This window comes from Trematomus bernacchii, unplaced genomic scaffold, assembly GCF_902827165.1.
Source record: "Trematomus bernacchii unplaced genomic scaffold, fTreBer1.1, whole genome shotgun sequence".
NCBI lineage: Eukaryota > Metazoa > Chordata > Actinopteri > Perciformes > Nototheniidae > Trematomus > Trematomus bernacchii.
In genome coordinates, this window is record NW_022987564.1 from 8,384,117 (window position 1) to 8,404,691 (window position 20,575).

Sequence of the window (20,575 nt, forward strand, 5' to 3'; positions counted from 1 at the left end):
CAGATGAGTGGAGACAGGTGATATACTTGGCAACTCGCAAGATAAAAAGACACACTGCACAAATATCAAAGCAGCATTGATACAATTTACTTTACAAATACAAGGTTACAACATAGACCTGGTACATTTGAAATTGCAACTTGATTCAGAGCATATTCACTGTGAATGGGAAAACTGAATGAAAGAGGTGTTGGATTCTGATCGGTGGTATGATCTTGTATTGGTTACAAAATTCAGAATATGACATTCAAAAACATAATTTTTCCTTTCTTATGGAATTTGGGTGTCAGAGATGATGTCATTTACCTCAGTTGTCCATCAGCAGTCTTGCTGCAGTGCAGCCATTATGAATGTGGACCCTTACCTCTCTCCTGTTGATCCTCTTTGTGCCCCAAAAATTAAGTCATCAAGGTTTGCATTTCCTGAGCAGAAAGGGCACAATGGTAGATGTGATCTTGTTAGTCCAATTTCAAATAAGGTTGTAACGTCACTTGAACACCAAACTGCTTTATGCCACAGAAATAAGGAAAAGCATTTCCAGTAGGCAAGTTATAAAGGTATATAAAAAATAACGTTGTCATATGTGAGATAATTGTAATGCACAACTAGAGATGTCAATTCCTGAGAATAAATGCAGTGTGAATGTTCGATGTGGGAAGGCTGACGCAAAACTGCGTTTTTGGCTTTAAATGTAGATTAAAACCAATTATGTGTGAAAGATGTGGAATAATTTAAGGACTGTTGAAAAGGTGACGCAAAACTGCATTGCTGGCTTTACTCCCGCATTCAAACCTAATTACAGCACATTGTTGCCAATAAAGCATTGTAATGATGTCTGATTTTGTAATGTAAAATATCTCATAGAACTATTTAGTAGTGAAAAGTCGTACAGAGATAGGTAATGCAAGAAATTGTAGGTTATGAGTCCACAACGAACAAGAAAAAAATGTGAGTTACCGCCACATTGTCGTTTTTTTTAAATTGGATTTTTTATCCCAACAAACCGACCTTTTGTGCGTAGGTTAATTGATAGTTTAGACGTGTAGGTTTGGTTTGCATCAAAGTCACCTTGGGGTTAAGCATTAAAATTCTTCATCATAACATTGATTGGATAAAGTTTGAAATTGAAGTTTCGCTATTAGTGTTCATTACTTTTAGTCGCTAGCTAGCCTTTTGTTGGTTTTGTTTGGTAGGCGTGAAACACATTAAAAGTTCCTAAATATTCTCCAATGCTAGCTAAAAGACTTCTCAATGGTCAATCTAATTTCCTCTCCTATCAAAATGGAGGTTCAATTTCATTGGCTAGAAAAAGTAGCATGATATGACGTCACCAGACAATGCCCCACCCATTTAGCTCATTTTCTCGACAGCTCATTGGTCAGCCTCTTTCATGTACCACGTGACTGCCGGTAGGGGGTAGGGAAGTAAGGCATTAGCCACGCCCCCTAAACTAGCTATCCCTTGTAGAATACAGAATAAGACTTAACAAGTGATTTATTACATGAAATTCAAAACAGAATCACTAAATGTATCAACTGGGCACAATTAAACGATGGCTGACAGTCGTGGTGAAAGAATACAAAGTGATTTAGTTTTAATGCTGAGAAGCCTCCCATTGGACAGTTTGTGCTGTATGCAAATGAGCAGGACAACTACGTCAGATCCTGAACTTGAGCGCCATTTTTTCCTCAACAGGGGAAGAAAGGGACAAAAGCTGGACCAAATATAACTTACTTCGGTCTGGAGGGTGTTCGCGAACATCGCATTTCTTATTTCACTACAGTGTGAACCCATCGGTGTGTGTGTACGGAGGATGCAGCTCGGATGAGGAGCAGTGTGCAGCGCTGGTGGCAGACGCAGCTGACGGACACACACACACAAACACACAAACACACACAGTGTAGGGCCGGTGGAAGCCCTACCGGAGGAGGCACAGCGACAACTAACGTCAATCTACACCGCAGTTCGCACGAGGTAAATAACTGTGATGAGACTGTGTGCATCCTGGAGTAGGAAGTAAGTGCGTGAGCGGCGCACAGCTGCGCGTGCTGCCAGAGGCTCAGTGACTCAGTTTGATACAGCAGCCTGACGATGAGCCCTGCGAGTACAGATGGAAAGGTTCTAGTTTGAAGCTGATCTAACGTTGATCCAAACACTTTTAACTTGCTACAAAAGTTGTTTTTATCACCCAATATGTATTATTCATAAGGAGACTGATCATGTAAAGTCAGATGTTGCATAGTAACGGTTCGTATTTGTAAATATTCAGAAGATATAATAGGATGCAGACATACCGTTGTTTTCATTGTTTATAGCAGAACATCGTTAAGTACAGGGAATGGGATGATATATTTATGCTGGAGTTAGTATTGTACTACTTCATCCTTCTTACAATAACTATTTATACAGTTTAGAGTTATAGGTAGGTGGCACATAAATGGACATTTCTGTAAATGGGCCAATACAGCTGTCCATGTGCAGTAATAGCTGCCTTTGTAGCACATGAATACAGTAAATCAGAACCTGTTCATGTAGCAAAGCCCTAATCCTGCATGAATTTGAATATAAAGAACACATGAAATACTTAAATAAACATTTGTGTATGCATGTTGACTGGCACTAGGTGTTTACTAGGCTTTTTGTAAAGATGATAGGATTGTTGACATTTATGCTGGCTAGTAAGGATAGACAATGCAAATATAAAATGACCAGATTATTGCAAAGTGACTTTGTTTGCCTTTTCCATTCTATCCCATTTCATTTTTTGATATTCTTCTCAGTCACAAAATCTTTACAATTGTACATTAGGCTGCAGTAAAAAGTGGAAATCATTTGACTCAAGTACTGGTTACTATTTAGACTTTGACTGGTAAATCTTGTGACTTTGAATTAACTCAAGGTACATAGTATAAACAAATAATTAAGTGATATTTCTCATAGCTTTATATAGTTCCTTTTGTGCACAATTGCAATATGAGATGCTTAACATTACAATGACAATACACACTCCTATAAGGTTAAGGGTTTAGAATCATTATTCGTGTTAATGCTCCACAACATTGAAGCGTGTTTTCTTTTACAGAGCCTGTGAGGAATAATGTATCAATATCCAGTTGGAAATATTGGTAAGATCCGAAAGGCTCGCAAGGCGGTGAAAACGATCCTGGGTGAGATCGGCCTGGAAGACTGCCAGAAGTTCTTAAAGGTAGGTTTTATCTTGGAAAACTAATTTTAGAAGCCTTTCAATGTTTGTTGAGATCTAAATATACGTAATTACAGATGAAGACTCCGTGTAAAAAAAGGTTGGCTTAAGAAATATCTTTGTTTGCTATTTATCAGTCTTTGTAGCACATTATTATTCTATTGGCTCTCTGTCTTCCTAATATGAGATCACATCCCATATCGGAGTCTTATTTGTTTGTCTATGTGGTATTTCCTTTACATTAGTTTCACATCCTTTTCTACATATAATTCAATTCAATTAGCCTTTATTTCTTTTATTTAGTGGGAATGCTGATAACAGCATTCCAACTATATGTTATGCTACGGACAAAAAGTTTATTATTCTGCCGGCTTATTTTGGCCCTCTTCTCCTCCCACATTCCACATCGCAGAAACTCCGTTCAAACATCAAAACGTTCAGCTCGGTCGGGAATCGATGGCTATTACTTTTATCATTCATAACTTTCATAATTCCAGAGATACATCCCATAATACATCACATTTTTAACCATTGAAGTCAATGGAGAAATTCTTCAGACTTCAACAAATCTTCATGCGACTTCAACTGCTAACTGTTCATTCATACTTTCACTCAGAAACCTCATTCCAACTTTCAAATGTTACACATCTTTCTGACATTATTCGTGTAACACAAGATATTAAACATTGTTCAGACCTTGGTAAAGAGGCTTTCTTCAGATTTTAACATTAACTAGAGTGCGTGATGTCACAGCTAGAGTGGAGGAAATCTTGAAATTTGCCTTCATATTTTTTTTAAAACTGCCATAATTCCCAAACCCTACATTCCTGAGACATAATTTGTCATGACAAACGTAGGAAAACATCTCGTAGCTTGAAAAATGACAAATAATTAAGCAAAAAATAATTAAACAAAATGCCTCTTGAGGGCATGAAGTGACAAAAACGTTCAACAGGTCTCCATTAAAGCCCATTGTAATTTCAGGCTGATATTTCCTCACGGTAGCAGCCGCACACCTTTAGTTAAACTGCCAAAAAGGCCACATTATTATACACACAAATTACACTTCAGGAGTGGAGTGCACCAGCTGGGCGTAAAAAAGTAGGTCTTGACTCTAACGTCAGGCTTAGCTACGTCCGACTTAGTGATTAGAATTTACACCGAGTGCACCAAACCTGACTAGTCTCGGTCGTAGCTGCGCCTGGTCTTAAGATGCGCGTCCACGTGAATACACGCGAAACAGTAATTGTTGCCAAGCAACACACGTCTATATAATTTTGGACCGCAGAGAAGAGGGAATTCCCACACCCACAGCATCAGCGATGACTCAAGAGGAATCCCAAATGGCCACACCCCGAAAGAGAAAGAGGGATTTGTCAGAGCTACAGCGGGAACTGACGGAGAAAGAAATCGTTCGTGTGGAGGTGGAGACCGTAAAATTGAGAGCGGAACACGAGAAAAATGAGCTGGAGAAGGAGAAATTGAGACTCCAAATTATAATTCTTAATAATCAAATAATCACTGAAGAAGACAATGTGTTCACCATTCTGTAATCATATCTGTTGTACTTGTTTTTTATCTCAATTTCATGTTAACAGTTCTCCAAAATGTTGTTATTTAATGTTCTTGTGTGTGTTCTTTGAATAAAATAGACCTAATGAAAATATGTGGTCACAATGGGAGCTTATTGAAATGCAATTGCAAAAAAACAGCGTTCATATTACAAATATATAGGTCTATAGGTTGTTTATTATATGATTGCGGGTAAGTCGTCCACCGATATCTTCACGGATGCCAGCAGGAGCCACAGGGTTCTCATCCGCCTCCAGTACCAATTCTCCTTGCATCGGAAGGGGGATTCTCTTTTTCACACAGATGTTGTGCAGCACCGCAGTGGCAGCAATGATCACGCAGACGCGCTCAGGGTGCATTCGCATTTCACTGTGGAGGCAGTGAAACCTACAAAAAAAAGCTGAGGGGAGATCTCCTCGATTAAATCAAAAAGGGATTGTCTGCCGAAACGAAACCTCTCTATCAGTTCACTGTCTGAATAGATGTCCAGTGGGTTTGTTCGATCACGGACGACTCTTTCTCTTCTTAATGCCCTTTCATTGTTAAACCTGTAAACAAGACGCCCTGCCATCGTTAATATCCTTCTTGCCTGTTTTACGTTACTATGGATACTAGTCTGTCTTTCTGATTTACGCCTGCTCCATACTAGGCGTAAAAGTTACACCCGGGCGCAACGCATACAGGGCTTAAGTCTAAGTGGTGCACTAGTCATAACTTTAGTTTGGTCTTAACCTTCGGTTCTACGTCGGACGTAGAGTTACGACCAGCTTACGCCCAGCTGGTGCACTCCACTCCAGATACTCAACTTCCTTGACATGCTTCACGTTTTGAAATTTCACAGATATCTGTTACGGTTCTTCGACAAAACGTTCACATGTAAGAGGTTTATCTCTCATTCAGAACAATGGAAACCTTTGATCTCTGCACACCTCGTTAGCTCAAATATAAACACCTGTGTCATGGAACACGATGATGTCATAACACACAGGTGTTCGTGTTTGAGCTAACGACGTGGTCACTGGAGTTTAACAGACTGTCTGAGCCTATTCTTTTCTGTCTGATGGAGACTTCATACTGACTTCAACATGTTCCACCTATTTTATACATTATTGGTGATACACAGCTGTCGTCGTTGGCTCAAATATAAACACCTGTGTCATGGAACACGATGATGTCACATTGACAGGTTTGGTAACGATGCAGCCATCAACGCATCTAATGCTGCGTTCACACCGGACGCGATGCGAATATTCGCTTCGCTCTAATCGCTCCTATCGCATCGCTCTAAACGCTGGAGTTTCACCGCGGCTGCCAGCTGTGTTTACTTGCATCATTCAAACAAGACGCGCTGGCTCGGGAGCTACAACTACAACAAAATGAACATATTTTACAGTGATTAAATTGTAATACACGTTTCTAAATGATGCCGAAGTTACAACATACTGATACCGGTTAGTAAAAACCATGAATTAATGCTTGACAAGTCTGCAGACAAGACGGCAGGCGAAAAATCTTTTAAAATGCTTGTTTTCTGAATGAAGATCGGGTCGACCAGGCTAAGCTAACGGTGTATATGCTCATTCCACACTCATAACAACGGCCTACAGACATAAATAAACCAGCGACTGTATTCGCCATGGCACAGACAGTCTGTGGTTTGTACTTGTTTAACTTTTGTCCAGTTTCTGCACAGATATGAGGAGCTGTGAGCTCTGTGTGCTAACTAACAGCTAACGGATGATGTTGTGTGGTTGAACGTCAGTGACGGCAGGCTGAGATCCTCACCGCTGATTGGCTTCCGCAAGAACGAGTCACGTGAATTTGACGCTCGAGTTTAAAAAATTGAACTCTCGCGGCACCGTTCAATCGCGTGATTCGCGCCGCGTCCACCGCTTCATGCGCGCCGTCGGAGCGAATTCGCGTCTGTCCGCGTCTCTGCATTGACTTTACATGTAATCGCGCCGCCCCCAAACATCGCATCGCGTCCGGTGTGAACGCAGCATAAGCGTATTATGGGGTGTCATCAAATGCCGTTGCCATGGCGACAGACCACTCGCCATGAAGCACGATGTCGCTGTAAGTCCAATGGACACGGTCCGATTGTCCCCCAAACTTCGCTTGTATACCACCGGTCCAGCCCTCAACAGCTCTACGTCAATTATGGGGTTTCTTCAAATGCCGTTGCCATGGCAACACAATGCTCTCACAACTTCAGTTCAAATGCTCGAAATGGCCCAAAACTTCACAGGTTTGGTAACGATGCAGCCATCAACACATCTAAGCGTATTATGGGGTGTCATCAAATGCCGTTGCCATGGCGACAGATCATTCGCCATCAAGTTAGTTCAAAAGTTTGCAGTTCAAATATTCTGCTGCTTTTCCAAGCCTTTTTATTTTATTTTCTTCTCTCATCACACATTCAAGCCCCCAGTGTTCATGTATCATTTCAATCTAAATTCTTCACTTTCTTCTTACACATTACATTTCAGCATAGCAATTCAGCGTCAGTTTTTCAGCATAAAGCATTTCTTCAGGAATTGCATTCTCTAGTTTGCATTGTTACCTCCATGTGTTAATGTATGGTCTCAGTGTTGCTTGATAAATGTGCTTTCATATTCCTAATTTCTATCTTCTATATTCATATTGTTATAATGATCCTTTAAAACCGTGTGTAATGTGATTCACAGTTTAAGTCGATGTAGTTTATTTTATTGGGAATTGTGTTTCCTTGATTGGGGTGTAAACATTGTAACAGACATTTCAAAGCGTGTAACAATCAGGTTTGAGTTGGAGGATGATGATGATGGTCCCGTTGGAGGAGCGCCATTCACAGGGTTTTTGGTCTTTGGTTGTTATGGCAACAAGTGAGGTTGGGCAATATGATGTCATGTCTCGTTTCAGAGATTTTCTGCGGATTATTCTGCAAATAAATGAGCATGACTGCTTCATGGCAGTGTTGGATTAACAGGATTTTAGCTGCTTCACCTATTTGTATTTAATTTGTGAAACATGCAGTCAGTTATCAGTTTAATAGGTACATTTACCTAAAAGTACCAGTATAATTAAAGTAAAACCCACCTTTTTATGCAGATATAGTTCGAGCTGTTTTAGAGCAGTCTTTATTACATTTAAAAGTAATTTTGGCTACTTTTCAATTTGTACTCTAAACTCCTTGAAATAAATACAAAATATTGAACATCTCAGCATGCAAAAGAGTGTAAAACATACTCTTAAGTAATCGTACAATTGAATGAGTTTCAACAAAAACTGAACATTATAACTTTCATGGAAATCTTGTTAATGTTATAACATTCGTTTAGGATACACATTATAACCTTGCAATTATATATATATGCCACTGATACTGAGGGAAATGTAAACACACAAGAGTAGAAACATCATAATAAAAACTCAGCAATAAAGTGAATGTCTAGTCACTAACACAACTACCTTAGAGAGCTGTGACAATAGACTATGTGCTAATAAGGGGTAATAATACAAAATATTGAAGTAATGCGAACATAAGGTCATTTACAGTACAGCCTTCTCAAAAAGGGAGAATTATTACTATGGATGATATAAATACAAATTGAAGATGGGAACAAATACTGCTAACTCAGCAAAGGATTACAAAAGTAAAATGGTGCAACAATTATTATTGATTCATTTTATGATGCCTTGCTATTGTTTAAACCGTATGGCCTTGTTTATTTTACATCGGCTTCCCATGTATGACTTTGAATAGACTTATTTTACATTAACATTCTTTTGTGTGTTCTTGCTGTGCAGGATCTCGATGAAAACACTGAGAGAGACTCGGATGAGGAGGAGGTCTATCAGGAAACTGATTGGGTTGATGTCACAGACGGATACAATCTTAAACCACAGAAAAAGGTGAATATGACACGTTTGGATGATTGTTAACTAGACTGATTATTAAATACTGACTTGTTAGTGAACCCATACCTGTTGAGAATCATGTTGTCTTATGAAAGAGGAGCGTAGTCTTTTCATATTGCTTTGTTGTGTAGCACAATATAAATGTTATGAACGCTTAGGATACACTGCGCACATTTGAACTGTTCCTTTTTCTTTTTTATTCAGTGGCCTTATCGATCTCAAACTATGTGCTGTAGCGTATGCAAGTACTCGTCACGAAACCTCTACAACTTCAGGAGCCACATCAGTCGCTGCCATGTATATCTGCAGTCCTTTTGTACGCTGGCACCTTGTTCCAAGTGCATCTTCATCGCACACCCCCAGGTAGTCATGAGACACATGCAGTACTTCCATTCCACCTGTATGAAACCGCAGAAGGAGGCCCCTCCAGCTGCCAAACATGGAAATGAGCGCTATTCTTGTCGCAGATGTGGATGGCCAGGCTCCTCCATATTTACGATGAAGAAGCACGTCATTCTCAAGCACCTGGACCAATTGTCCGAACAGTATATCGGTTACAGATTACACCCTAATGGGGCTAGTCAGCTAAAGGTCTACTGCTGCAAGGTGTGCAAAGTGAACACTGGAAACCTCGACCAAATGTTGCATCACATGCTGGTCGAGCCAACGCACTATACAGTCAGCTCACAGGTGCAGGCTCTGATTCATGAGAACAAGACGGTCAGCACCAAAGCAACGCCTAACGGGAATGGCATGTTTGTGACATTCCCAAACATTGCTCCTAAACCACAGCAGCCTCAAATGTTCAAAAATAATTCTTTGATTATCCCAAGTAACGGCCAACCTGGCAGGACGGTGGTGACATTACAGCAGTTACAAGCAGCTGCAAACAACGGTACTCTGATCTGCGCCCCCGGAACAAACCAAGCTTTTCTTCCCCCTCAAGCATCGGCTCTAGTGCAGCTAGCTAGCGCTGAAGCTAAAGGGTTGCTCCAGCCTGGTGCCACGATATCCCTCCGAAGTGCTTTGCCCCAAGGATCCAATATGGTCAATCTTCCAGCAATGTCTAACATGGCTATAGCTCCTGCTCCGCTGAAACAGACCGCACAAACGCAGCAAATCTTTATCCAGTCCGGACTGCAATCCAACGTGGCAGCTCAGACTGGAACTCAGCCTGCTCTGGTGACACAAAACACACCCGCAAACCAAATGACCCTGCAAGGCACCATGCTGACGTCAGAGTCCCTGCTGAGTCACCTTATCCCGACTGGCAACAAAATGAACGGCATGCCCACGTATACTTTTGCTCCCATGCAGGTAGCAAAGCCTGCCTCTCAGAGCACAAGCACCACCGCCAAGGCTGTTGAGCAAGCGAAAAACTCCACACCACAAACCAAGAAATGGATCACCTGTCCGCTCTGCAACGAACTCTTCCCCTCCAACGTCTTTGATATGCATACAGAGGTCGCCCACACGACTAAATCCGCCCCAGCCATCAAGTCAGAAAGTGTGGCGGCACGTGCAGCGTTCTTGAAGAAAATGCCTGACAAAACTGTCAAATGTCTAACATGCAAAATTCTGCTATCAGAAAAAAGCGTCTTCCAACACCTGCTGCATGGACTGAACTGTTTGTACTGCTCCGCTTTGTTCTTTTCAATCAAGCAGCTCGCTGAGCATGTGAAGCAGCACAATCCCACGGGCAAGGCATACTGTGATTTCCTAAGGCAGAAGTACAGAGTCTACTCTAAAGGTGTTGGAGGAATCCTGTTCCCCTACTTTGATGTCAACACCACAGCGCCTAGAGAGGTGCTAGGAGACAACGAGGTCAATCTAGCCCTCGTCACAAGTTCCCTCGACCTTATCTTCTTCAAGTTGCAGCCGAGCAGCCTGCCGGAAATCTGCTCGGCACCTGCGAAAATCAACAGCTCGTATTGTCCCTTCTGCGACGAAAAGTTTCAGAATGAATCCGATCACCTTCAGCACCTAAAGCAAAAACACTTGGTAGCCCCAACCATTCATGCCATCCTAAAGACGGAGGCTTTCAAATGCATATACTGCAACGGTGTGTATACGGGGAAGGTAACCCAGCAGGCGGTGATGCTTCACATTCAGCGGTGCCGGTGTTCACCAAAACAACCGCAGCCACCTAAACCCGCAGCAGCTCCATTGCAGCCGCCCAAACAAGTCCAGCAGCTCAGTCATCCGGTTTACTTTCTGCAAATGCCACAAGGGATGACTATGACGAAGAGTATAGCTCCAGCCCGTGTAATTCAGGCTGTCGCCCCTGCCCCCCCTGCCCCCCCTGCTGCCCCGGAGCACCCAGAGACGGAGGCAGAGCTGCAGTCTAAGAAGAGGCTGGAGACGGCATGGAGGGAGGTCATGGAGACAAACAAACGAGAGCGGGAACAAAGGGCGGCCATGCGAAGGAAGCAAGAGCAGGACAGGTTGCTGCCCCCGCCCGAGCCTGTGATTAAGATCGACCCCACAGTGAAGCTGGTGTTGGAGCCCACCGCCACCGACCGCCGCGACGGTGAGGAGCGCAAAGACTTCATTGGGAAGTACTTCAACGTGAACCCCTACGCATCCAAAACGGAGAGCGACGAGCTGTGCAAGAGGCTGTCCATCAGCAAGGCAGAGCTGGCGGCCTGCTTCAGCAAGAGGCGCAGCAAGTGCATGAAGAACCTCAAGAGGAACACTGCGGCCATTTTCCTCGGATTCAACATGACGGAGCTGAGAAAAACCAAGCACAATCTCCTGATCCCCAAACAGCAGCCGGCAGAGACCACAGAGCAACCGCACGCCGAAACAGAAAAGCGGCCGCCCACTGATTCAACAGAGCAGATGGAAAACAGTGAAGATGGACCAGAGCCGATGGTTGAAAGTGGAAAGGAGAAAGTTACTGATGTGGATGTGTTACCGGAGGTGGAGCCAATGGAAATGTAAAACACAGCTAATGCAGATTTCCCTTAATAATAAATTACAGAATAATTTAAAGATGGCCTATTGTGTTGACAGTCACTAGAGAAACTCAACATACAGTGCATATAATGTATTATCTAACAAACAAGTAACCTGTCAGTGAGGGCCGTCTCTTAATGTAGCCCACATTAGTAGTGCTTTGTTTGACTTCAGTATGTCGTCAGTGGTCCACATCCCAATTTCATCATAAAGGCAGAGAATATAACGATACAGATGAGTTGTCCGGGATCAAATGGTGTCAAACTGTTGTGCTGCAGCAGCTGGTTACAATCTGTTATTCAACAATGGCTACTGACTTCAAGTTGAGCACTGATTTTTTCCTGGGAGCTGCTTTTATTGGCACCCTTTTATTTATGCCCATTTGTATAAAATTGTGTTTCAATTCCACCATTGCTTGTCTGCTTAAAACAAGACTTAAGTGCAGACACTTTTAAGAGGACTTGGTTTATCTTTATACTATACCCTTTTTTTTAAAACATATTTGGACCTATTTGTGCATGTGCATTTTGTTTTTTTTCCTTGTTCGTTCACAGCACACCCCACTATTGTTTCTTGCTCACCAACTCCTGCAGATGGCAATTTTGAAACCCAATTCTCGAAAACTTTCTCGGTAAAACTCGGTAACTTGGTTATTATACAACTCTGGACATTTCACTTGCATGGGCCTATGTTTGATTGTCAGAGGAAATTAAGATGTGTGCCATTGTGTATTCTACATACTTGCGTAGACGTGTGGAATATTTACCTAGAGATATAAAACAAGCTAGTTGGTGTTCACCATATATCTTCTGTTCTCCTGACGGTGTTTTTTTTTTTGTACTACATGTGTATTTTCTATAATTCCTAGAGGCTCTAAAATGTTGGGAGAGTTACAAACTATCATTCTGTCCAAGACCACTGTGTTGTAACAAATAAAGTGGTATCATTTTGCGTAAATGATTCAGAGAATTGTTTTTTATTTTAATTTTATAATAAAACATATTTTGAATTTAACAGTGTTTAATTCAACAAGTTTGAACATGTGTATGAATGGCCTGGAATATCATTAAAAACGTCTCAATGCCTTGATCATCAAAAGGAGAATAACAGAAAATGGATGACGAGAGAGTCTCAAGGGTGTTTTGTTACTCAGTGTTTAATATTACCCTGAGTAATCTTGAAATATAACCAATTTCCCCAGTTTCGTACATGTTATCTTCCATTGTGATTGAATAAAATACAGTAATTGTTTTTAAAACAGCAACTGGAAATAAAAGATAAGGATACTATAGAGTGAATACATCACCACCTTCTGGACACATTGTGGTGCTGATTCATTTTCATATCTGATTCAGTTTTGACCTTAGAAATATTAGTTCAACAAAAATCCTCAGGGTGCAGTTACTAACTTTGTCCACAGTCGGTTAATTAAATCCCACAGTTTTTGCAATGTCATAATTTATAATCCTTCATTTATATGATATTATTATTTACATGGTTATGGTAATAATAAAGACTGGGAAATACAGGTCAAAAGCTCCAGAAACTTCTAGTAAGAGAAATTGGGAACCTAAAATATATTCTGTAATTTATCATGTTTTCAATTCTGCTACAAACATGAAGATTTGTAAACTGATCCAAATTTTAAGAATGTTAATGTTCAATCTTTACTTCGTGACTGTTGTGATTTGATCAAGTAAGGAGGGGCCGCTGTAGTTGTTGGTTTCAATGGCCTGCAGCCTCTTCAGGTAATCCACCGGGAGTCCGTTCTGTTCGGCTCCCAAACACACCACCTGATAAGAAACACATGCAGAGACACACTCTGTTACACATGTTCATTTAGTCACAAAACATTGCACTAAGTAAATTGGAATGTGTCACTCATTGCTGTTGTAGCTTAAAGGAATACTTCACCAAAATGGTCTTTTCTTGTAAATCAATTACTCACCCTGTGTCACTTTGCATTTTTAAAGAAAACTCTGTTGTTGGTACATGTTTCCATGGTAAACAAAGGACACTTAAAAAATGGGGGCCAGTCATATACTAATTTCGCTGAAACCATTTAATTAAAAAAAAAACGTCCACACTTACAGTTTCACGCCAACTCAGGCAACTTATCCCTGCATGTAATGTTTATGAAAAAGTGTAATATTTAGAAAGGTTTTCGTGAAAAATCTTCTTTGGAAAGTATTGAGCATTCACCTGAATAAATGAGATTCAGATTATACTGCATGAGTTGTGTGAGAAACAGATGTTATAATATAGTTGATCAGATGTTAAACACAGCCCCAAATTGATCATTTGTTCACCACGGAGGCATGGGGTAAAACAAACCTTTCTTCAAGAATTCAAAGTGAGTAATTGATGTGAAAATGATTGTGTTAGTGTGTTGTATGGCGCAATGGTTGTGTTTGCATGCACACACCTGTTTGTACTGAGGCGAGGGAGGGCAGGCGTGGAAATTGTTCATCTGATAAGTCCTGCACAGTAGGAGTCCTTTGTCAGTCTCTACTGAAACTTCAAGAGGAGAGTAATAGCTTTCATTCACCCCTTCCTGTCTGAGGACACAAAGAGAACAACCAGACTAGTTAGTTAAAAACACTACAATTAACTGACAAAAAGGCTGGGTTAATGAGTGTCTCACTTGTCCAGGCTCGGGAGGTTTTCGTTGCTCAAAGTCCAAATGACCCCCCACACCTCAGCCCCACGACAGGACTCAATGGTGGCCACTCCACCGTGCCAAATGTTGTCCACATATTTCTCGTACAGGCCAAAATTCAACTTATAGTCCTACACACACAGGGAGGGGTGATGGGGGCAGGAGTAAAAGGACAAAAGGCTGTGAACAGTGATGAGCCATTGTACATTTTGAACAACATGCATTTATGACACTGTGATGTAGAGAGATGTGCTATGTTTGTGTTTCCAGCAGTGTCCCCAGTAGATAATCACAGCATGTCCCGTTGTTACAGCTGATGCAAAAACTAGTCACATAATACAAAATGGACACAGTGTTCAAATAACTTATTTACATGTGGGAACATTCTGAAATAATCTATCAGGTCACTTTCAAAAGAAAAAGAGGCCTTTATGTAAGGTTGTTGGCAGTTGTACCCTCATTATTAACATGAGACTATTTTGTGAGATGTCCCGAGTTAAACGGGCACCTGTAAACAAACTATGAAATGTAAACCCAATTAGCTATAGAGAAACTGGGCTTTACTGTGTAAATAACCATCAGTAATTAAAATGATTTAAAACAACATGCTAAATAGTTTTTATTTCAATGTCCCCTCTTTAGCCCATGGTACATTCACGGACATTAAGCTAACACATGTGACAAGTCAATGCTGCATTCATGTCGTATAGGATAAACGACTATCATGGGTTAGACTCGTAAGCGTTTATATTATTGCGAGTGTAAATAAGTGTAGCCTAATCAGCATAACCAATGAATAGTTGAACGCTATGTGTATGTCATATTTGCTGCACAAACATTGCCACCTTAAGAATAGAACACACACAGTAGCTCGAAACCACTTAACGACCTACTGAATTGGCCAATTCCCACATTACTTGAACACGGTATTGGTAATGTTGATAAATGTGTTTGTTTTTTTTACCTTGAGTCGCCCGGTAGAGCAGAATATTGCCGTTGGGTTGGCCAGTTGCAATCTCTCCTTCAACAAATTACTTCCAAAAGCGAAATACATAAAGCGACCAGTTTTAATAACGGACATCGTTTTTATCCGTTGGTTCCCACCGGCTCGGTGAGACAGAAGTTAAGTTAAAACGTGATATTTGTTAAAATTACGTCGGTTTTCAAACGCTGTCCCTCAGGGTTACTGCTCCCCTCGCCGCCGTCATGCTGACTGACGGGTTTGTGAGCGGGCTGTAGCGGCGCTATTTAGACTGAAACGAGATATTTATTAACCCGGAAAGCCTTTTACCCATTTTAACTATAACACAACGTTTTTGAAAATACAGAAGAGGCAACATAACAAAAATAAATATAAATATATTTGAGGGTGGCCGGCTTATATAGATTACTTCCGGGTTAGATGGTGTACTCTGCATGTTCTGTTGCAAAGACAACCAACAAAAAAAGCCTCAGAATTGAAGTTCTACATAACCTTAAATATTCACTTAATATTTTTGCAAATTTCTATATATCCCTACCTCTATAAAAAAAATGCGCACAGCCCTCCACTTTAAACAATACTGCAGATTATCATATTAATTGTACTAGGGGTTTGTAGTTTCTTTATAATTTGTGTACATAATTATTTTTACATGTTAAATATGTATATTATTTTCATAAGTTACATTTTTTACCTTCTTACAACTTATTTCCTTGTGTTTGCACCACCATACACCAATCCAAATTCCTTGTATGTGTAAACGTACATGGAAAAACACTTGATTCTGATATTCAAACTTACAAGTTACCCCCAAAAGGTTTAGATTTGATTTAATACAAAAACGGTGCTGCATTCTTATGAGTACAGATAAGCCATAAGCAATTCAGCTTGTAAGGGTACAAACTCAACATGTGGATCATTTCAGTTAGTGTAGAATTTCTTTTCTCTGATCTTCACGAGATGAATACTCATTTGAATGCAAAGGTACTTTATTCAGTGTAATGAAAACATAATTTTTCGTAAACAAATCGAATGACAAACCAAAATAACCCCTGCTGCAAACGCTGCAATGACACACAGAGTCAGGTTTATCCTCCTCAAGGATTTTAATGTACAAAATAAGGAACAAAAAACAAAACAAAAAAACACATGGAAATTCACAAAATGTTTCTTCTGGAAAAAAAAAAGATTCCTGTACAAACAGAGGGGTGGGGGCCAGCAGACGTAAAGCCAGGTGATCATCTCCTCGGGCCGCCCCGGCCTCTTCCTCTTCCTCTGCCGCGGCCTCTTCCTCTGCCTCTTCCTCCCCGTCCGGCCACTGAGGAGAACACACAGGAGGGTCAAACACATGTGTCAAACATTCACCAACTTGTAAGGATAGCAGTATAGGAATCACATACTGATTATCAAGTCCATTTCGTATACAAAATATGTTAGGTCTGAAGCTGAGGGAAGAGTTTGCGAGAGACAAGCAACCAAAACACAAATAAGCCAGACAACTTAAACAAGCAAATTCAAAATAGATCTTCATCCATTTCAGAACACCTGCTTAAAATATCATAAATAAATGTGTCACGTCTGTCTTAACTATGTTTAGGACGAAAATGCCACCAAATGGAGCATTTTCACATCAAAAAAATGTTTAGGATTTCATTATTCCAGTTTCTTAGGAACCAATGAAGTACTCACTAACCAGAGAGCAGTCAAGCAAAAAATAAAATGGATGTTCGCCAAAGAATAATGACAAAGACTCATTGCTTAGGTCAACATTTAAAGGAGATCAGCTGTGGGTAATTAAGGTCTGTACATCAATATTTCAATAGAAAGATTGAGAAATCGCTCAGTCAGATTACACGATGGGTGGGGCTGGTCTGTTGCAATTTTAACCTGTTAAGCCCCAAGCCTGTTTTTCAGGTCTCGGGCTCGAAAATGACATGCCCAGAACAAATGACTATATCTTCACTTCTAAAAGGGGTAAATGAATAATCTTTTTTTCTCAAAGCAATAATAAACCTGTGAGTTGGATGTAGAAAAGTCTTGTTTCTTGTTTTCTTGCTCTGTTCTGGCTGCTAGCTCAGTGAGTTCTGGCCGTGCAGTCATAAGACTTATACCAATGGCATCTGTGGAATCTCAGCTTTCAGATGATATGTCGTTTGTGCAGATAATATGAAGTATAAAAGATCGTTTTTGCTAGTTATGACCGGAAGTAGCATTAGCCCGTTTTCGCTAAGGGCTCATTTAGAAGCCTCTTGTGAGAGTTATGTTTTGTTTCGGTAAAAATGGTTCGCATCGTCAGTTAGCTGAGTTTCTTCCTGTTAGGCTGGTATGACACATTCAGTTTTTTTTTTTTTTTTTTTTTAAATAAATGTTAAGAAGCCCTGAGACAGTTTCAGGAAAACAGGTTTGATATTTTGTCACACAGAGGACCGGCATTAAAAATGTTACCCTAGGCTAGTGGCATGGTTGGTCATGTTTATTATCAATCATGTTGACATCTTGCTCATTTATAATGCTATACAAGTTGGATTTAACACTGACACAGGTTGCTGATGAAGGCTGTTTTATTTATTTATAGAAAGACAAATGCTGAGTTAGTCTGCCTGCAAAAAAATCAAACTGGTTTAAGCCCAAACACACCCACAGAAAAGTCTGAATGTATAGAAACGTTGGTCCTTTGCAAATCCATCTGTAGACATGTCCTTTAACTTTAACACCCCCAATGCTCAGGAACAATATGAATACAAGATGAGGCCACACATAATGCTCCATCTCTCGTCTGAACACCTCAATGTTTCCACATTTCTCACCTGCTTCTCTCTTCTTTGACTTGACTTTAGGCTCGATGTCAACCAGCAAGGTGTCCAGTGGGAGGCTGTCGGGAAGGATGAAGTAGCGAATGTTGTTGCCACGGATACTCAGCGACTCCAGCTGAGTGGGCTCCCTGTTTTTCAGGGTCATTTTAACCGCCTTCAGGTGGGTGTTCATGCTCACATCGACACCTAAAATGGGGCAAAAGAAAGAAAACAAACCTTGAAGTTAACATGGACAAGTCAACACCCATTCTTATTTACAAAACCGAGAGGAAAGTACTACATGAAACCATAAAGTGATAATCAGAGTACAACTGTAGAAGCATATATTGTAATAACAATCCAACAGCTTTAAGTAGTTTAAAAACAACCATTTGTTCCTTAATAATTCCCTCTGTGCTACCTTGAATTCGAGAGGAAAGTGTGCATGGTTCCGCAGTGAACAAAGAATTAAACCTTGGGGAAGATTCTTAAATCAACTTAAGTAAATGAGTGCCTGTTTATCAACAGCAAAACTATCTTTAAAACACGTCTCACACTTGTAAAGGCGTGATAAACATCACAGAAAGTACAGTTTAAGCAGATGCGTTTCAAGAAGTACAATTTAGTAAGACTACATGCATTTGCGAAGTAATGAAATTAGATCATACTGCACAGGTTGTGTGAGCATTTGAAAAAGGTTGTTTTGATATAGTTAAGCTTTTATAGCATGGCCATTTTTCATTTAACTTTCTTTGTTAACTTACTGTTAAGACATGTTTAAAAGTTTGTTTTCAAGAATTCAAGCTTACACATTTCCGTAGTTGATATACAAATGATCATGTTGGGGGTGTTTTAAGTTCAACCAGGCCCTTTTAAAGCAGTTACAACAACTACAAAATAAAGCTTCAACGGAGGTACGATGTAAAGAAGCACTGTTGGATTGCCGTGCATTAATTTAGGGGAGGTAATCCTAATTAATTGGGTACTGGTTTTATATGTATTGTAACCTGTGGGAGAACAATGGATCAAATTAGTCTTAAATTGTGTCATGACGTTAATAACATATTTGACTGCAGGTTCAAAATGTGAAAAAACACAAGTTTCATGGTCGTCTTTCAATGTATACATTAACAATGTGTTAATATTTAACACATTGTAATAAAGCAGCAGATGGATCTTACCTGTGATTGTGCCATGGACCTGGGTGCCATTCTTCAGTTCAATGGTGACCGTCTCATGGCTGAGTTTCATCAAAAACCTGCGAGTAACAATAAAACAAGATTACAGTGTGAACACAGACCTTTAAGTTGAACATTGCCCTTTCTCTTTTGTTTAAGATTTATGTTAATTCACCGTTATACATCGTGTTAAACAAAAGACTAGCCTGAAGTTAGCTACAGTAACTAGCCAAAGTTAGCCACTGGCTGTGTAGCATTCAGCACCAAAACAAAAGTACTCTGCAGGGTGAGATTCACACTGCAAATCCACTCCTTTTCTTAGATAAGTAACATTAACAAACTAAATGCATTGTTGACTTTGGCTACGCTTTCAAAAATAATATCAGTGAATGCATTAAACTATAACTTTGCAAACAAATACAGTCCGGGCCTGTGAGCTAACACAAGCTAACCTTTATGTCGCTGTCTGATAAAGTTAATTAGTAAATATTGTTGCTATGATACCTGCAGGGTTTCACATTTAAATGCACGTTTGACTAGTTAGTTAAACACTACGCTTGTGAGTGTGTATTTTGAGTGAGTTTATTGTAGAGCCAGCAGTCATTGAACACCAAAGAACCTCCATTCATTCGGCTCTCTTCTTCTTCCCGCCTGATCTCAGTTAAACATCTATCTTCCTCCATCCGCCAGCTCCGCTTCGCTTTCATCGCCTCTCATCACAGCATTAGATAAACAGATATTTTTCACGATCACTTACCTGACGAGTTTCATGATTGTGATGGACTGTAGAGACAAATCCTCCACAAAAGGTAAAAATTACAGCAGTCGAGTGAAAACACAGGCCGCCGCTGTTGTATGCGTTACGTTTCAGGCGCGCTGATACGACGTCATCACAAGAGCGACAGCGAAGGTGGAAACTGCAAGAGAAAACAACAGCGCCGCGTGACGGTGGAGGAGAGAACATCATGAAAACCATGGAATAAGGAGGGTTTTTTTTAAACAAGTTTCAAGTTAAACTTTATCCTAGTTTCACTTGGAAATAATTTCTCATTATGTGAATTAAATCCTGAAACATGCTTTTATACAATACAGCTATATTTGCTTTAGCTTTAAAACCTCCAGACCTACGCGCTGTAGGTGAAATATATAAATGACTAAAAAACAAAAAAATCACCATCAAACCATAAAATAGGTAAAAATACAAATAAGAAGGTACAATTAAAATAATTAAATAATAACAGCCATGTAGTAAAAAATAATAGACAATTTAAAGCAACAATCTACAAAGTGCCATGCGCTAAAGAGAAAAGGTACCGGTAGGTCTAAATAAGC

The 20,575-nt window shown here is 40.2% G+C and overlaps 3 protein-coding genes across 3 annotated transcripts; 1 reads left to right on the top strand and 2 right to left on the bottom strand.

Moving 5' to 3' along the window:
- Positions 1-1,670: 1,670 nt before the first annotated feature.
- adnp2b (ADNP homeobox 2b) lies at positions 1,671-12,641 on the top strand. The gene is made up of 4 exons (XM_034124845.1): positions 1,671-1,974; positions 3,083-3,205; positions 8,564-8,668; positions 8,879-12,641. Exons 2-4 carry the CDS (start codon positions 3,098-3,100, stop codon positions 11,615-11,617), a joined length of 2,952 nt encoding a protein of 983 aa, XP_033980736.1. The 5' UTR covers positions 1,671-1,974; positions 3,083-3,097; the 3' UTR covers positions 11,618-12,641.
- ggcta (gamma-glutamylcyclotransferase a) lies at positions 12,455-15,621 on the bottom strand. Its single transcript, XM_034124846.1, has 4 exons — positions 15,256-15,621; positions 14,277-14,422; positions 14,058-14,190; positions 12,455-13,425 (listed from the first exon to the last, which is right to left on the bottom strand). The coding sequence occupies exons 1-4, from the start codon at positions 15,370-15,372 to the stop codon at positions 13,300-13,302; spliced, it is 522 nt and encodes a 173-aa protein (XP_033980737.1). The 5' UTR covers positions 15,373-15,621; the 3' UTR covers positions 12,455-13,299.
- A 734-nt stretch (positions 15,622-16,355) lies between these two features.
- Positions 16,356-20,185, bottom strand: snrpd1 (small nuclear ribonucleoprotein D1 polypeptide). The gene is made up of 4 exons (XM_034124187.1): positions 20,001-20,185; positions 19,247-19,323; positions 18,081-18,272; positions 16,356-16,591 (listed from the first exon to the last, which is right to left on the bottom strand). Exons 1-4 carry the CDS (start codon positions 20,012-20,014, stop codon positions 16,512-16,514), a joined length of 363 nt encoding a protein of 120 aa, XP_033980078.1. The 5' UTR covers positions 20,015-20,185; the 3' UTR covers positions 16,356-16,511.
- Between the last annotated feature and the right edge of the window lie 390 nt (positions 20,186-20,575).

What these genes read in the sequence shown, in the direction of transcription:
- adnp2b (XM_034124845.1), top strand. Translation starts at nt 3,098, where the DNA reads ATGTATCAATATCCAGTTGGAAATATTGGTAAGATCCGAAAGGCTCGC. An exon ending in ACTGCCAGAAGTTCTTAAAG is followed by an intron (nt 3,206 to 8,563) that starts GTAGGTTTTATC and finishes CTTGCTGTGCAG; the next exon opens with GATCTCGATGAAAACACTGA. An exon ending in ATCTTAAACCACAGAAAAAG is followed by an intron (nt 8,669 to 8,878) that starts GTGAATATGACA and finishes TTTTTTATTCAG; the next exon opens with TGGCCTTATCGATCTCAAAC.
- ggcta (XM_034124846.1), bottom strand. Translation starts at nt 15,372, where the DNA reads ATGTCCGTTATTAAAACTGGTCGCTTTATGTATTTCGCTTTTGGAAGT. An exon ending in AACCTCCCGAGCCTGGACAA is followed by an intron (nt 14,191 to 14,276) that starts GTGAGACACTCA and finishes TTGTGTCCTCAG; the next exon opens with ACAGGAAGGGGTGAATGAAA. An exon ending in CCTCGCCTCAGTACAAACAG is followed by an intron (nt 13,426 to 14,057) that starts GTGTGTGCATGC and finishes GTTTCTTATCAG; the next exon opens with GTGGTGTGTTTGGGAGCCGA.
- snrpd1 (XM_034124187.1), bottom strand. An exon ending in GGTCCATGGCACAATCACAG is followed by an intron (nt 18,273 to 19,246) that starts GTAAGATCCATC and finishes GCCCCATTTTAG; the next exon opens with GTGTCGATGTGAGCATGAAC. An exon ending in GTCAAAGAAGAGAGAAGCAG is followed by an intron (nt 16,592 to 18,080) that starts GTGAGAAATGTG and finishes TGTTCTCCTCAG; the next exon opens with TGGCCGGACGGGGAGGAAGA.